At 35.1% G+C, this 16087-nt stretch overlaps 1 protein-coding gene across 1 annotated transcript; it reads right to left on the bottom strand.

Annotated features, from left to right (window-relative positions):
• Positions 1 to 8663: 8663 nt before the first annotated feature.
• On the bottom strand, positions 8664 to 15432 carry LOC136228605 (peroxidase 47). Its single transcript, XM_066017036.1, has 4 exons — positions 15148 to 15432; positions 13619 to 13807; positions 11347 to 11509; positions 8664 to 9177 (listed from the first exon to the last, which is right to left on the bottom strand). The coding sequence occupies exons 1-4, from the start codon at positions 15355 to 15357 to the stop codon at positions 8798 to 8800; spliced, it is 942 nt and encodes a 313-aa protein (XP_065873108.1). The 5' UTR covers positions 15358 to 15432; the 3' UTR covers positions 8664 to 8797.
• Between the last annotated feature and the right edge of the window lie 655 nt (positions 15433 to 16087).

Below are 16087 nucleotides of genomic sequence, written 5' to 3'. Positions count from 1 at the left end.
TATCAGTTATGTATTTGTTATTTGAGTTAATTTTAAAAAAAATTATGGCTTCGTTAATTTGTAGATTGGTGAAAAAATTAAAGTTATTGCTCATTTTCAAATTAAAGACTTTTATGTTGATATTGTCAATTTGAGTGTTGATAATCTCAAAATAGAAAAATTCAAGAATTATATTTATTTAGTACCATATTTACTATGGAATCACGTTTTTTATTTTTCAAAATCCTCATTTTTTATGTGATATCTCAATATTAATTTTCTTTGGGTTAATTTAAATAAATGCCCTTTAACAAATATTTTTCAAAATCATCATTTTTGGAGTTTTCTCTCTCTAAATATTAACTCTCTCTTTCGTAAAAAAAAAACACCTAAATGACCTCAAGCCTAAAAAGTTGTTTAAATTTAAAATATCATTTCATTCTTAAAAAATTTCATTTTGAGGTTGTTATCAGCCAAATTTGACAAAATCAATAGAAAAAATGAAAATTTTACAAATCAAAGAGTCGGTTTCTAACAAAAAAAAAATATATATATATATATATATATTTGAAAATTAACCTTTTTTTACTTTTTTTTTTTTGAATGAAAAAATGAATTTAATAAAAGAATCAATCTAATGCCAATAGACTTACAAGTGAAGGGGGAATTGAAGTAGTTACAATAAAATCCGAAGAAAGAAGACCTAGTCTAGCTGTCTCATCTGCTACCCGATTTCCTTCCCTACGCACAAAATGGAACTCGCAGCTTGGGATAACTTGAGCAATTGCTCTGCAATCTGCTAAATTCATCCCCAGACTAGAGAAATCATCACCCGGATCACTACGTAACGCATTAATCACAATTTGAGAGTCTCCCTCAACACACACTGAACCATCACCTCTTTCCTTTATCCATGTGAGAGCCTCCTTACACGAGATTGCCTCTGCCACAGTTGGAGGTAGCCGGCCTAAAATTGAACTGAATCTAGCTGCAACGAAGACACCTTCGCTATTACGAATTACAGCTCCAAAACCCGTCCGATTACTGTTCAACGGGATAGAAGCATCAAAATTGATGCGTAGTCTTCCGCCCTGACCACTCCCAAAAATATTCCGATTATCAGTACTGTCTACCGGCCCTCTCACATCTTCATTTGCTGCAATCCATGAGTTGCATATAATTTCCGCACTACTGGCAGCAATCACGGGTCTTACTTCCTTCTGATGCCACACCCTTTGGTTTCTACAGAACCAAATATACCAAAGGAGAGTAGCAATTTTACCTGCCTGCTCCGAATTGGTATTGTTTAGAAACGTCATCCACCAACTCTCAAAATCGATCAGGCCTGAATCTCGTAGCGACGAAACTGATGACGAATTCCAAACCGCTTTAGAATACGGGCAGTGCAACATGATGTGGGAAATGGACTCATTTAGAGCTGAACAGAAAGGACAGTGAGGGTTAATATCGACTTGTCGTGAATGGAGAGATACTCTTGTTGGGATTATGTTCCATGCGGCTCGCCACAAGAAATTTTTTACCTTCGGAGGGCAAAGCATATTCCATAGCTTATTCCAGGGTGCATTTCGCACCGACTCAGGAGGATTGGGGTATTCTTCCATAAGCGCGTAATAAGCTGTTTTAACACTGTAAATTCCTTTTTTCTCCCTCCCCCAACTGAACTGGTCTTCATGGTTGAAAGAAGATAAAGGAATTTGCAAAATGAAATTCCTATCTTCCTCAGAGAAAACCGATTCAAGCATTTCTAAGTTCCACTCACCGTTTTCGATAAACCTATCCACTGTCCAATTACAATCCAACTCGAATTCCTGATTTTGCGGAACTCCCGGAATACCCGTGGTTGATGGAAGCCACTTATCCTGCCAGACACGAGTCCGCCTACCGTTTCCAATCCGTATAAAAACCTCCCTCTTAATCAATTGTTGAGCCTGAAGAACACTAGTCCAAACAGCGCTAGGACAAGAGCCCCGTACAGCTCCACGAAAGTCAGACTGCGGGAAGTACCTTGCTTTATATAATCTGCTGAGAAGGGAGGTAGGATTTGCTAGGAACCTCCAACCATGTTTTCCTAGAAGCGCAACATTAAACTCATGGAATTGACGGAAATTCAAACCACCCCACTCTTTGCGCACACATAAAAACTTCCAGGCTTTCCATTTTATCCCACGGCCCCACCAATATGCATTAAGTAGTGTCTGGATCTTTTCACATATGATTTTAGGAAGTAAGAAAACCTGGAAAACATAGGATGGGATTGATTGAGCTACCGCCTTAATTAATACCTCCTTGCCCCCTTGAGACAACCGCTTTTGATTCCAGCCCCGGATTTGCTTCTGGACCCTATCAACAACATACTAGAAAGCAGATATTTTACTTTGCCCAATAGACGCTGGCAGCCCCAGATAACGGTCATCAATTTCAGCTTGCTGAACCTGCATTATACTAGCCAGATATTCACGTCTCTCAGCTGGAACTTTCGAACTAAAGGTAATTTTGGATTTTGAGAAGTTGATTTTCTGACCAGAAGCAGCTTCATACCGAGAAAAGATCTCTTTAACGTTCACGCACTCCTGTAGTGAGGCTTTGAAGAAAAAATAGCTGTCGTCCGCAAACAATAGGTGAGAGACAGACGGAGCTCCCCGACTAATACGGCATCCATGCACTGCACCAGACAACTCGGCTTGATGCAACAACGCTGACAGACCTTCAGTACAAAGAATGAATAGGTAGGGGGAGAGCGGGTCTCCCTGACGGAGCCCCCTAGAAGGTTTAAAGACCGGGAAAGTTGCATTCCTGTTAGATATCTGGTATTCAACTGAGGAAACGCTGCTCATGATAAGCTCTATAAACTGATCAGGGAAATTCATACGCACCATAATTGCCCTCAGGTAATTCCACTCAATCCTGTCATATGCTTTCGACATATCAACTTTAAGCGCCACGTACCCCTGTCTACCACCCCTTCCCAACTTAAGAGCATGCCTAACTTCATAGGCTATCATAACGTTATCCGTAATAGATCTTTTTGGGACGAAGGCACTTTAGGATTCTGAAATAAGGGAGTGGAGAATACGCTTTAATTTATTAGCAATGGTTTTGGTTATTATCTTACCCAGAACATTGCATAGGGCAATAGGGCGAAGGTCGGTTGTTGAGACAAGAGGAAATTTCTTTGGGATGAGGACTAAATTTGTTCTGTTCACTGAGTTCGGAATTGAACCAGAATTTAAACAGCTAATACAATACCTTGTAACATCATCCCCAATCGTTGCCCAATGTTGTTGAAAGAAGCCCGGGTTCAAACCGTCAGGACCGGGGGACTTGTTAGGATGCATATCGAACAATGCATCCTTAATCTCTCCTGCCGTAAATTCCCTGCTCAGAAAACGCCTATGTTCTTCCGACACCCTGACCTGAATAGCTTCCAGCCAATCTGCCGACATACTGCCTTGAGAAGTGAACAATTGGACAAATTGATCTTGAATTGAATCTGCCAGCCCCGAATTCCACGTACAACGAACTCCTGCATCATTGATTAAACCATCAAAATCGTTTTTCCGTCTCCTAGACTTGACAGACGAATGAAAAAACCTCGAGTTGTGGTCACCCTCACGCAACCATTGAATCTTCGACCTTTGTTGCCAATATAATTCCTGCTCTCTTCGAACTCTATCCAGCTCACTTCTAGTTCCGTCTGCTTCCTTAACTTCCCCTGAACCCCTTAGTCTTTCAAGATGATTTTTGAGCTGTCTAGTTCGGCCCTGGAACTGCAACCTGAACTTTCTACCCTAATCCTCAACATTTGAACGGCAATGCGCTAATCTCTCAGGAAACGGGACGCTCCTCGAGCTGTTCCAAGTATTCTGTACTGATTGTTTACAAGACTCCTCAAGTCCCCAGGCATTTTCATATCGAAAGCAATGATTGTTACCAATGAAAGTAGAATCAGTAATAAGGATGAGAGCCGAGTGATCAGATTGTGTGGTTACACAATTTTTGACTGCAGCTGAACTGAATCTCGCGAGCCAATCCAGGTTTGCCAGACCTCTGTCCAATTTTTCTTCTAACAGCGAGTGACCACTCCTTTTTCTATTCCAAGTGAACTGATAACCTTGCATTACTATCTCAAATAAAGAGCAGAATTCTAGAGTATCTTTAAAACCCTTCATTAACTGTTCCGGATGACGTCTACCTCCTCTCTTCTCAAAGTCAAACAACAGATCGTTGAAATCACCGATAACAGCCCAAGCAATATTTGATACAGCACACAAATCTTTTAGGATTTGCCATGACGAAGATCGCCGACCCCTTTCCGGAAACCCGTAGAATCCCGTGAGTCCCCAATCATCATCCTGGGGAAAAGAAATCCTAACATCAATGAAATTTGAACCATATTTCAGGAGGTTTATCTTCAGAGATGAGTTCCACAACATAGCCAATCCCCCTCCTCCACACACACTTGGAACCGCAAAATGACTATCAAAACCAACTTTATTCCTTAGAGAAATAATTGCTTCATTCCCAACCATTGTTTCCATGAGAAAAACAATGTTAGGCTTATGGGTCTGAACGAGCTCTCTGAGCTCCCTAACTGTCTCGGGGTTACCCACGCCCCGGCAGTTCCAGCTTAAGGTAATCATGGCTTCCGGCTGGCCCGCACAGCGGAACCTGCCGATATCTCTATTTCACTGTTAATTCCTTCTGGTTTCTTCTGGGGGATTATTTCATATCTCTTACGTTTAACATCGGACATTAAGTGTAACTCCTCTTCGTTACGTTCTATAGTTTCCATATCATCCTTTGCTGATTGACCTACCTCTCCCATACTGATCTGTTCCAAATTCCTCCCTGGTGCTTGGACTAGAGTTGGAGAAGAATTTAGCCATGGCGAAGTATTTTGGCTGAAGCGCCGCGGACCAGCCCTTAGGAAAGAACCGTAAAGGGTTACCATCTCCGGATCATTGATGGCTCTGAAGCCCTCACAATCTCTATCAGCATGGCCAATTAGACCACAAAAGAAATAAAAATGAGGAAGTCTCTCGTATTTGAAGTTCACCCAAGTCCAACTCGTGGCCGAAGTACCCAACTTCATCCTTCGTTTCAGCGGTTTATTAACATCTAGCATTACTTGAACTCTGAGGTATCCAGCAAAATTCACCCCGTAATCTCGAGGGTCGGTTTTCAGAACAGTACCTGTAAAATTCCCACAAGAAACAGCCACTTTCTCCGATCTGAATCCGGCCGGGAGGTCGTGTAACTGTAACCAGAATGCAACCTCATGTAATTGAACAGTGTATATTTCATCTGGTTGAAGAATTCGCTTTAGAACTAAGAGTTTATTCTCAAAAGTCCAAGGCCCCCCATTTAATACAGCATTAATATCGAAAATATGATTAAATTGGAAAAGGAACTTGTCGTTCTCAAGGGCGATAATAGCCATACCTCCAGCAGGACGCCATAGTTTTGATAACGTGACCTTCATACCTTCTATATTAATTTCTTTTCTCGTAATAAAACGACCAACACAACACCATCGGAGGTCATATGCCTGAATCGGTTCCTGTTCAGGGACAATAACCGGCGCTGCATCTTCTTCATCCAGCGATAGGTTCAGACAATTCTGTGTTATAGCATCCATCGAAAAGGACAGGTGAGAGGAATCTTAGGGTGAGCCGTAAGGTGGGGGAAGGGAAAAGAAAGCCGGAAATTCACTCCACAAAACCAGATCGGCGGTAAAGAAAATCAAGAAAGGAGGAGAAGTCGAAAAACTTAAACCCCAAGTTAGGGTACACCGAGAAAAACCCTAGCACAGGGTAACGGGAGCCTTAAAAATTATTTAGTAACGGTACTTTGTAAAAAACAAAGTAACCATAGCGAACACCCATAATGATAATGAGAGATAATAAAAAGGTTTAATAATTAGTTAATTCTTATGTAATCCAAGAGACTCTCATAGCATGTCATGGAACCGATTGAACTAAAAACTCAAACTAATAGTTAAGACTCAATCATAGATCTTATATTAATCTCTAACAATTTTCACCATTGCCTTCTGAAAATCTAAGAAGAACATAGTTATAGGGTCGTAGATGAGGGTGTGCAAAGAGTCCTTCCACACATGGTCCAAAATTATAAAGGTCCCAAAATTTAAGACGTGCTTAGTTAAATATAGATATTAGCTTAAATTGAATTTTTTTTAACATAATGTAATAATATCCATCTCCATCCTTTCACTATATTGAATGCCTATTTGATTTAAAAATGCACCCATTCAAATCATGCAATTCCAATTTATTTATTTTTCTTCATATTTTTTAATACAAAATATTTATATTGATAAAAAAAATTAACACATGCCCCCAAAAGATTTAAGTCGGGCATGCATAGCTATATTGAAAGCATAAGCATTCACTATATTTCTAGTTCTCGGACTACTAAATAGAGTTTGGTCCAAGAAAAGAATTCTTGATTTCCTTTGTAACACACTGAAGTAAAAATTATCGAAAGTGTTTCTTGTCTTATTAGAGCATCTCCAATAGAGGGTGCGCAAAAGAGTGCCAAAACTTGACACATAATTTTAAAATATAATATTTTATTATCTCTTTCATCCACGTCACTTTTGGCAACCTTTATTTAAAAAATGCTCCAATAGAGATTGCTTGAAAAGTTGCCATTATAATCCTAAAAATTATTATTTTATTAAAAATATTAAAATAAAAAGTTACAGATTTTATTATTTCTAGGAGAGGGACCACCTATTTCATATTAAAAAATAATAAACAAGGTTGCCAAGAGGTTGCCAAAAATTGGCAACTTTCTTGGGCACCCACAATCACTCCAATAGTGGGCACCCTTTAAAAGTTGCCAAAGCTGATGCCACGTCAGCTGGCACTCTTTTAGGCATCCTCTATTGGAGATGCTCTTAAAGGCTAGTTCTACGTTGTCTCCGTTACTACATGATTTTGACAATGTCTGTACGAAACCCGAGTTCATCATTGTGTCTGCCTTTGAATGACGAACAGCGCGCCACTCCGAGTGTGCTCCTGTTAGATCAAATTAAAGCAGTGATTATTGCTATAAGAACGAAAACAATTGATTATTATGAGATTCGTTATATAACGATCGGGTTTTGAGGGGTAGTGTCACGATGCGGAGGAAAGAATGAACTGAATTCATATTAGAAATAGAGGGGTGAGTAGACTAGAGGCGAATTTACAGGAAGTTAGCGTCTGTTGACCCTTTGGATATATATAATTAGTGCAGAAATTTCCGTTGCTAAACGTAAAGTTTATGATTTGATTCGTTATTAGTGATGAATTTGCTAAGAAAAATTGTGGTAATACTTCGTCCAAAAACTCTTGATTTTTAATATATTTTGATAGGAAAACGGTTAAATTAATGTACGAAATGGTATAAATTTAACCATAATATTTTCAAGTAAGATTAATTTCAGCCCTACATTATCGAATTTTTAAAAAGACTGGTTTAACTGTTATTTAATTGTCATATTGGATAATCCAAACATAAATTATGTTTAAGATATTTAGTATGTTACAATTACAAAAAAAAAAAAAAAATATGTTAAAATGCTAACAACTAAGTTTGTCATATATAAGTTAATCACAATTTTATTTAGTCAATTTGTCTAATATATGTTACTAATATAGTTACAAATAATTAACTAAAATGGTACGAAACTGCTTCAGTTTATCGACAAACTTATTTGGAAGGTCCAATGTCACAGTTAAATAACAGTCATACCAAACTTTTTAAATTTATGATAACGTAGGGCTAAAAATGATCTTACTTGGAAATGTTATAGTTAAATTTGCATTATTTCTTATGTTTTGGCAAAATCTGTACTTTTTCAAAAGGCCTAATACATCATCAGCACCCTCAAATTGTCCAAAAACTGCAATTGACCCCCTAAACTTTAAAACATTACAACTAACCTCTCAATTTGCTTATTTGGAACCAATAACCCCTCAAATTACTTATTTGGAACAAATAACACATCAACTTGCTTATTTAGAACAAATAACCCCTAAATAAATAAATAAAAACAACAACATAATATTACAACGGAAATAAAAGATGTCCAAAATATCGGTTGCTACATCTAACTAATATGATGATACATTAACAAAAATGCAAAAAAAAAAAAAGAAAATCCCGAAAATCACAAATATTGACCTATTTGAGGGGTTATTTGTTCCAAATAAGCAAGTTGATGGGGTTAGTTGTAACATTTTGAAGTTCAGAAGTCAATTGCAGTTTTTTGACAACTTGAGGGCCTAGTGATATATTAAGCCTTTTCAAAAACATTATGGTCAATTTTGATCTTCATCCTATATATATATATAAATTGTCGCTAAATGAAATTTTTAGGATTTGATTCGTTGCAAGTGATGAAAGTGCAACGGAAATAGTTGTCGCTAATACTTCGTCCAAAAGATTCTGTGCTTTTTAATATATTTTCGTCCATGGACCACCTGAGTGATTTTTTCTAGCTATGTTGCTGGACTAGACTGTATTAGTAAGGTGTGTTTCTATAGGTAGACGTATTTTAAAGCCTCGTAGTTCGAAGAATGAAACTTGAGCAGAAACAGACAATATCTACATAGTATTGGAGCGATTATTCCTGATACAAATGAAGGCGACGATTATTGCTAACAAAACTTGATTATTATGAGATTGGTTATGTAACGATTCGATTTAATTAAGTATACAATACTATATTTAATCAAATTTGTTGATACACGAGGATGATCGGAGATATAATAAAAGGGTTTAGTAATTAGTTAATTCTACGACAACTTTCTCGTACTTCACCGTTTGATCCTTCCTTAACATCAAGCAAGCTCATTTTCACCATTGCCCGTTGAAAATCTAAGAAGAACATAGCCGTGTTGAAGGCATACGCATTTACTATATTTCTAGTCCTCGGACTACTAAATAGAGTTTGGTCCGAGAAAAGAACTCCCGACTTCCTTTGTAATGCATTGAAATAAAAATTATCGAAAGTGTTTCTTGTCTGATCAAAGGCTAGCTCTGCATTGTCTCCGTTACTACATGTTTTCGACAATGTCTGCGCGAAACCTGAGTCCATCGTTGTGTCTGCACCGTTGAGTCTGCCTTTGAATGACGAACAACGTGCCACTCCGAGTGTATGTGCTCCTGTTAGATCAAATTAAGGCAGTGGTTATTGCTATGAAAACCAAACTTGATTGTTATGTAACGATCTAGTTTTGAGGGGTAGTTTCGGGATGGAAAGGAAAAGAATGAACTGAATTCACATTAGAAATAGAGGAGTGACTAGACCAGTGGCGGATGTGTAGGAGTCCAGGGTCCATTGACCCCTTAGGTATATATAAAAGATACATAAATCTAGCGTGAAAATTTCGTCGCTAAATGTAAAGTTTCTGGACGAATCTCGACAAAAATAGTTGTCGCTGATACTTCATGCAAAAAAAATATGTTATTTTTTTGGGGATCAGGGTCAAATTTGACCCTGATATTTTATATGAAGTGTAGATTTAGGTTTAACATATGAAATGTTACAAATTGAACCTTATCGTTTACAAACAAGATCCATTTTAACCTTACGTCACCAAAAATAGGAAAAGACTGGTTTGTCTATTATTTAACTTTCATATCGAACATTTCAAACATGAATTATGTCTAAGATTTTTAGCGGGTTACTAATAATTACGAAAAAAAAAAACTCTGTTAAAATGCTAACAACTAAGTCTACTACATATTAAACAAAAAAAAAAGTCGGTCACATATAAGTTAATCACAATATTTTTAGGGTAAATTCCAAAAAACAACCCTGTGGTTTCACCGATTTCCAAATAAACCCTTGTGGTTTGTTTTTACCAAAAAAAAAAGGAGCGTGGTTTACGCCGTTACCCGAAAAACGGAAAATGGGTTAACAGTGTTAAAAATGCTGACGTGGCAAAGGGTAAAGTTGGAAAAACGATTTTTTCTTTTTTCTTTTTTCTTTCTTCTTCTTCTTCCTCCTCCACCTCTTCTTCTTCTTCTTCTTCTTCTTCTTCTTTCTTCTTCCTCCTCCTCCTCTTCTTCTTCCCCTCTCTCTCACTCTTCTCTTTTTCTTCCTCTCTCTCTTCCCTTCTTCTTCTTTTTTGTTTTTTTGTTTCGATTTCAGATTTCCAAAATCGGAAATCTGAAAATTCCAGATTTCTAGAAATTTCCAGAAATCTGGAAATTCCTAGATTTCCGATTCTGGAAATCTGGAATTTCCAGATTTCTGGGTTCTGGAAATTCCAGATTTCCAGAATCGGAAATCTGGAAATTTCCAGATTCCTGGAAATTTCCAGGAATATGGAAATTCCCAGATTTCCAATTTTGGAAATCCAGAATTTTCAGATTTCTGGAATTCTAGAAATCTGGAAATTTCAGATTTCCGAAATCGGAAATCTGAGATTTCCGATTAAAAAAAAGAAGAAAAAGAGAAAGGAGAAGAAGAAGAAGAAGAAGAAGAAGAAGAAGAAGAAGGAAGGAAGGAAGGAAGGAAGAAGGAAAGAAAGAAGGAAAGAAAAAAAGAAAAAAGAGAAAATTAAAAAAATCGGAATTTCCAATTTTACCCCTCATTTTTAACACTGTTAACCCATTTTCCGTTTTTCGGGTAACGGCGTAAACCACGTCCTTTTTTTTGGTAAAAACAAACCACAGGGGTTTATTTGGAAATCGGTGAAACCACAGGGGTTTTTTTTGGAATTTACCTATATTTTTATCAAAGTGTCTAAAATGTTTAATGTGTTTCTAATATAGTTATAAATAGTTAACTAAAAAGTACGAAACTACTTCAATTTATCGACAAGCTAGTTTGGAAGGTCTGATATGACAGTTAAATAACAATCAAACCAAATCTTTAAAATTTTCGATAACATAAAGCTAAAATTGATCTTGCTTGAAAAAGTTAAGGTTAACTTTGCACCATTTCATTCGGAGACCTAAATTTGTACATCCTAAAAATCATTAGGGTCAAGTTTTATTCTCATCACAAATATATATAATTAGCGTGGAAATTTTCCGTCACTAAATGTGAATTTCATTCGTTACTTAGTGATGAATCGGCGACAAAAATAGGTGTCGCGGATACTTCATCCAAAAATATCTGTCAATTTCAATATATTTTCGTCTATGGACCACCCGATCGTTTTTTTGTATGGCTATTTCACTAGACTAGTTTATATTAGTAAGGTGTGTTTCTAATATAAGTATACGTATTTTAAAGCCTTGTAGCTCAATGAATGAAAACCGACCCCAAACAGATAATATCTACGTAGTATTAGATCGGATCAAATTGTTACGGATGCTTACCGGACAAAGCAACCATATCTTGGACACTAAAACCATGTTGACCAAATTGATTGATGAGTTCAGTGGCATTGAAAGTGGGAAAAGGCAAGTTTATTGTATCTTCTATTCTAGACCTTTTTCCATCCTTTCTTCCTTTTGCAATTTCATATCTGGGCCCACCTGCCTGCAAATCAACCTTATAATTAATCAATTCTTATAAAAATTAGGGTAAATAATTTATTAGTCCCCTAGTTTTTACCTAACACACTGTTTAGTCCTCATATTTTCAAAAATACATTATAAGGTCCCTAGCTTTTGCCAATATTAACCCTTTGGTCCTTTTATCTAGTTTTTTTAGACTTGTAACCGTTATATTTTAGCATAAATAGATATATATAGAATAACAGAGTAACATAGTCAACTTGTATTGTACTGTGGTTGTCCTAAAAGTTAAGATATGTTCGGTTAAAAATATAAAAAAATAGATAAAAGGACCACATGGTTAATATTAGTAAAAGATAGGGACCTTAAAATGTGTTTTTCAAAATAGGGGGACTAAACAGTATGTTAGGTAAAAACTAGAGGACTAATAAATTATTTACCCTAAAAATTATGCAAGTGTTAGAATAGGCATAATATCCCACAAAACGTTACAACTAATTACTCAGTTTGTTTATTTGGAACAAATAACTCCTTAAATGCACATGACAGTGTGTGATTGGAACTTCAAAACGTTACAACTGACCTCCTACTAAGCGAGTTAGTTACAACGTTTTGAAATTCAGGAGTCAGTTGTAATTTTTGGACAACTTAAAGAATTGAGGATGTATTACACTTTTAAAATATAAAAGCCTAATATATCGCTATCAAGCTGAAAAGTGTAATGCCCCTTTAATTTAATCTATTAAGTTTTAGGTGGGAGAACCAGTTGAAGTATATGAGCACTTTAAGCTAGTTCAGAAGATCAATATGTTATTTTAAACGAGTTTTAAGGAGTTAAAATCCCAATGTAATGACCCCTTTCAAACTTGTTTCGAAAAGTCTAATGACCCTTGTAATTTTAAAAGCGACCAATTAACGCCTTGAAGTTTCTTAAATTGACGTGATTAATTCCCTAAATTCTATGTGGCATGGCAAGTGGAAATTTGAACAAATTAAAGTAAATATCACTTTAAGCAAGTTTAAACATCAAAATCCTAATGCATCCCTTTCAAACTTGTTATGAAAAGTTTAATGACCCCTCTAATTTCCGATTAGCCTCTCGAAATTGCTTTAATTGGTGGCATGATTAACTCCACAAGTTCTAAGTGGCACATCAAGTAGAGATTTAGATAAATTGAAATTTACGTATCAGTTTAAGCAAGTTTAAACGAATAATATTCACTTTAAGTAAGTTTAAGGAGTTAAAAGCATGATACATCCCTTTCAAACTTGTCCCAAAAAGTTTAATGACGCCTCTAACTTTAAAAGAAACCGATTAACCCATTGAAATTGCTTAAAATGATAAGATTAACCTTCTAACTTCTATGTGACAGAGCAAGTGGAAATTTGGACAAGTTGAAATATGTATCACTTTAATCAAGTTTAAGGAGTTAAAATCCTGATACATCCCTTTCAAACTTGTCCCGAAAATTTTAATGACTCCTCTAACTTTAAAAGCAACCCAATATTCTTTTAAAGCTATTTAGAGTGACATAATTAACCTACTAAGTTTCTACATGGCAGAACAAGTAAAGACTTGGACAAGTTGAAATACGTATTACTTTAAGCAAATTCAGACAATCAACAAGTTGTCTTAAGCAAGTTTAAGAAATTAATCAGTCGTGTTCAAAATTCGGAGAACAATCGACTTTTACAGCGAACTCAAAGAGGTTGTGTATGTATTAAAAAACGGGTTAAATGTACCATTAGTCACTGAACTTTAACAGTTATTTCAAAATGGTTGCTGAACTTTAATTTATCTCAATAAAATCATTCAACTTTGAATTTTATCTAAAAATATGACGTGACCTTCACGTCAGCACTAGTCAATTTTCACTGCTGACCAAAACAAGATGCAGCTACCACTTAGCTGGCCGAAACGACACGTGGCTGCCTACTGCTGATGTGAGATTCATGTCATTTTTCCAGTATTTTTTTTTTCTTTTTAGAGTCGCGGGAATAACTTTATTGAGACAAAATTCAAACTTAAATAATTTTATTTAGACAAATTGAAATTGAATTACCATTTTGAAACAACAATCAAAGTTCGGTTAAGAACATGCATTTAACCGATTAAAAAACAGATGCATACCCAGAAAACAGCATCTCTAGCAGCAATAGCAAGAATATCAGCACAGGAGACAATGCCAGGACACTGATTTTCAAGCTGTTCTTTAGCATCATCTATGATTTCATAACCTCGGAGACTCAGATTTGCTGGAGAATCCTTTTCTGCTGTGTTGTCTTTGGTTGAATCAATCAGAACCGATCCATCACACCCCTATTTAACATAAACATAATCAATTAATCAATAATTCTCTCTAATCATAATTAAAGGAAGGGTAAATTCTAAAAGAAACACTGTTAAAATGGTTAAAGTAAAGGTTTACGACTTTAAAATTAAAAAATTTCATGGATATTCTAATCAATTTTAATTCTTCGAACTTTTTAATTTTGGGTGTTGTTTGGTAAGAAATGAGAAAGTGAATGTTTAAAGTGAGAAAGATCCGGAAATGGTGATTTTGGAAAATAAAAAATTTAGTTTCATCGTAAATGTTGTACTAAACAACTTTAATTCTTGAAACTTTCCATTTTGATGTCGTTAACAGTATTGTTATACTGTTAAACTAAAAAATCCCCGTTTTTAACAAAGTGAAATGTTTAGATCCTCGTTTGGACAAAAACCACCACAAGCATCTATTGATAAAAAGTGTAACACCTGTGTTTTTTTAATTTATCCTTAAAAATGGTTAATTTAAAATAAAACATATGGTTTCACTAATTTGCAGATAGTATCTGTAGTTTTTTTATCACTAAAAATAGAGGACCCAGTTATTTTTTCATTTACAAATCAATGACTTTTACATACCATGGTAATAAAAACTCTAAAAATGATTTTGAAAATTAAAAAATGTGTTTTCATGGTACTATAAACTCAAAAAAAATATGATTTTGAAAATTAAAAAACATATTTCGTACTAAATAAATTCAATTCTTGAAATGCTATTTTAAGATCAACAGCAGTTAAATTGACAATATCAACCTAAATTACATTCATGCCTACTGAACTTTACCAATTTTCACTATTTGGCTATTGAACTATAAAATGTAACATAAAAGCCACTGAACTTTACACTTTGTTACACATATGACCACTAAACTGTAACTAACTCATCAAAATAGTCCTTAACGACCTCAAAATGAAAATATTCAAGAATTAAAATTATTCAAAACCATATTTAGTGTGAAACCACATTTTTTTTATTTTCCAAAATCACAATTTCTGAGTTTTCTCTCCTAACCAAACAACACTTAAATGACTTCAAAATGAAAATTTTCAAGAATTAAAGTTGCTTAGAATATCATTAATTCTTGGAAACTTCTACTTTGAGACCGTCAATGGTAATTTTGAGACGTTGATTGAAGTTTTGTAACTACGAGAGTGTATCAAAATGTAAAGTTTAGCTTTTATGTTACATTTTGAACTCATAAAATTCAATCTACTATTGGAAAAAAAACACAAAACACTAATACTCATCTGCAAATTAACGAAATCACAGTCGGGTTTTTCTAGAATTTACAGATAAAGGAAACAGTAATTAAAACATAAAAATTACTTACTTGGATAAAGCAATCATGAAAATGCATTCTAAGAAGAGCAGCAGCCAAAGTAGGATCAGCTTGCAAAGCAGTAGAAACTGTATTCTGCACGATTTGCTCAGCAAATGGACAACTCATGAAGTAATAATCCATCCTTAATCCATTTACTCCCCCAATTCCAAAACCAGTTGATGCTATCAATAACAATGCTATAACTAGTATATTTTCCATGATTTGGATGACTTTATGAATCTTAATTTATATGTAATTGTAGATTAGAAAATGAGTGAGTTCATCAAATGATGAGTTAGATGATTTGAAGAGTGCAGCAAATAGACAAGAGTGCGTTTTATATATAGTATAAATGGGTAAATTACATCCATGGCCACTGAACTTTACACTTTGTTACACTTGTGACCACTCAACGCTCAAAATAACGGTTGACTGTCTCAAAATAAAAAAAAAAATCAAGAATTAATGATATTCTATACCACTTTAATTAAAAAAAAAATCGTTTTGAGGTTATTTAGTGGGTAAATTACATGCATGGCCACTGAACTTTACCCATTTAACATTATAACCACTGAACTTCAATTCTTAACATCATAGCATTTTAACATTATAGTCACTCAACTTTACATTTTTTAACATTGGTGGTCACTCAATGCCTCAAAACAACCGTTGACGGCCTAAAAATAAAAAAACCAAAGCGTAATGGTATTCTAAGGAACTTTAATTCTTGAAAATTTTTGTTTTGAAGTCATTTAGGTGTTATTTTGTTATGAGAGAGAGTGGTTTTTTAGAGAGAGAAAGCTCCAAAAAATGTGATTTTGGAAAATAAAAAATATGGTTTCATGGTAAATGTCGTTCTGAACAATTTTAATTCTTAAATATTTTCATTTTGAGGTCCTTAACGATCGTTAACGGTCACTTTGAGGAGTTAATTAAAATTGAGTAGCCA

Source organism: Euphorbia lathyris, chromosome 5, assembly GCF_963576675.1.
Source record: "Euphorbia lathyris chromosome 5, ddEupLath1.1, whole genome shotgun sequence".
Lineage (NCBI taxonomy): Eukaryota > Viridiplantae > Streptophyta > Magnoliopsida > Malpighiales > Euphorbiaceae > Euphorbia > Euphorbia lathyris.
This window is presented reverse-complemented; position numbering and strand designations above follow the sequence as displayed.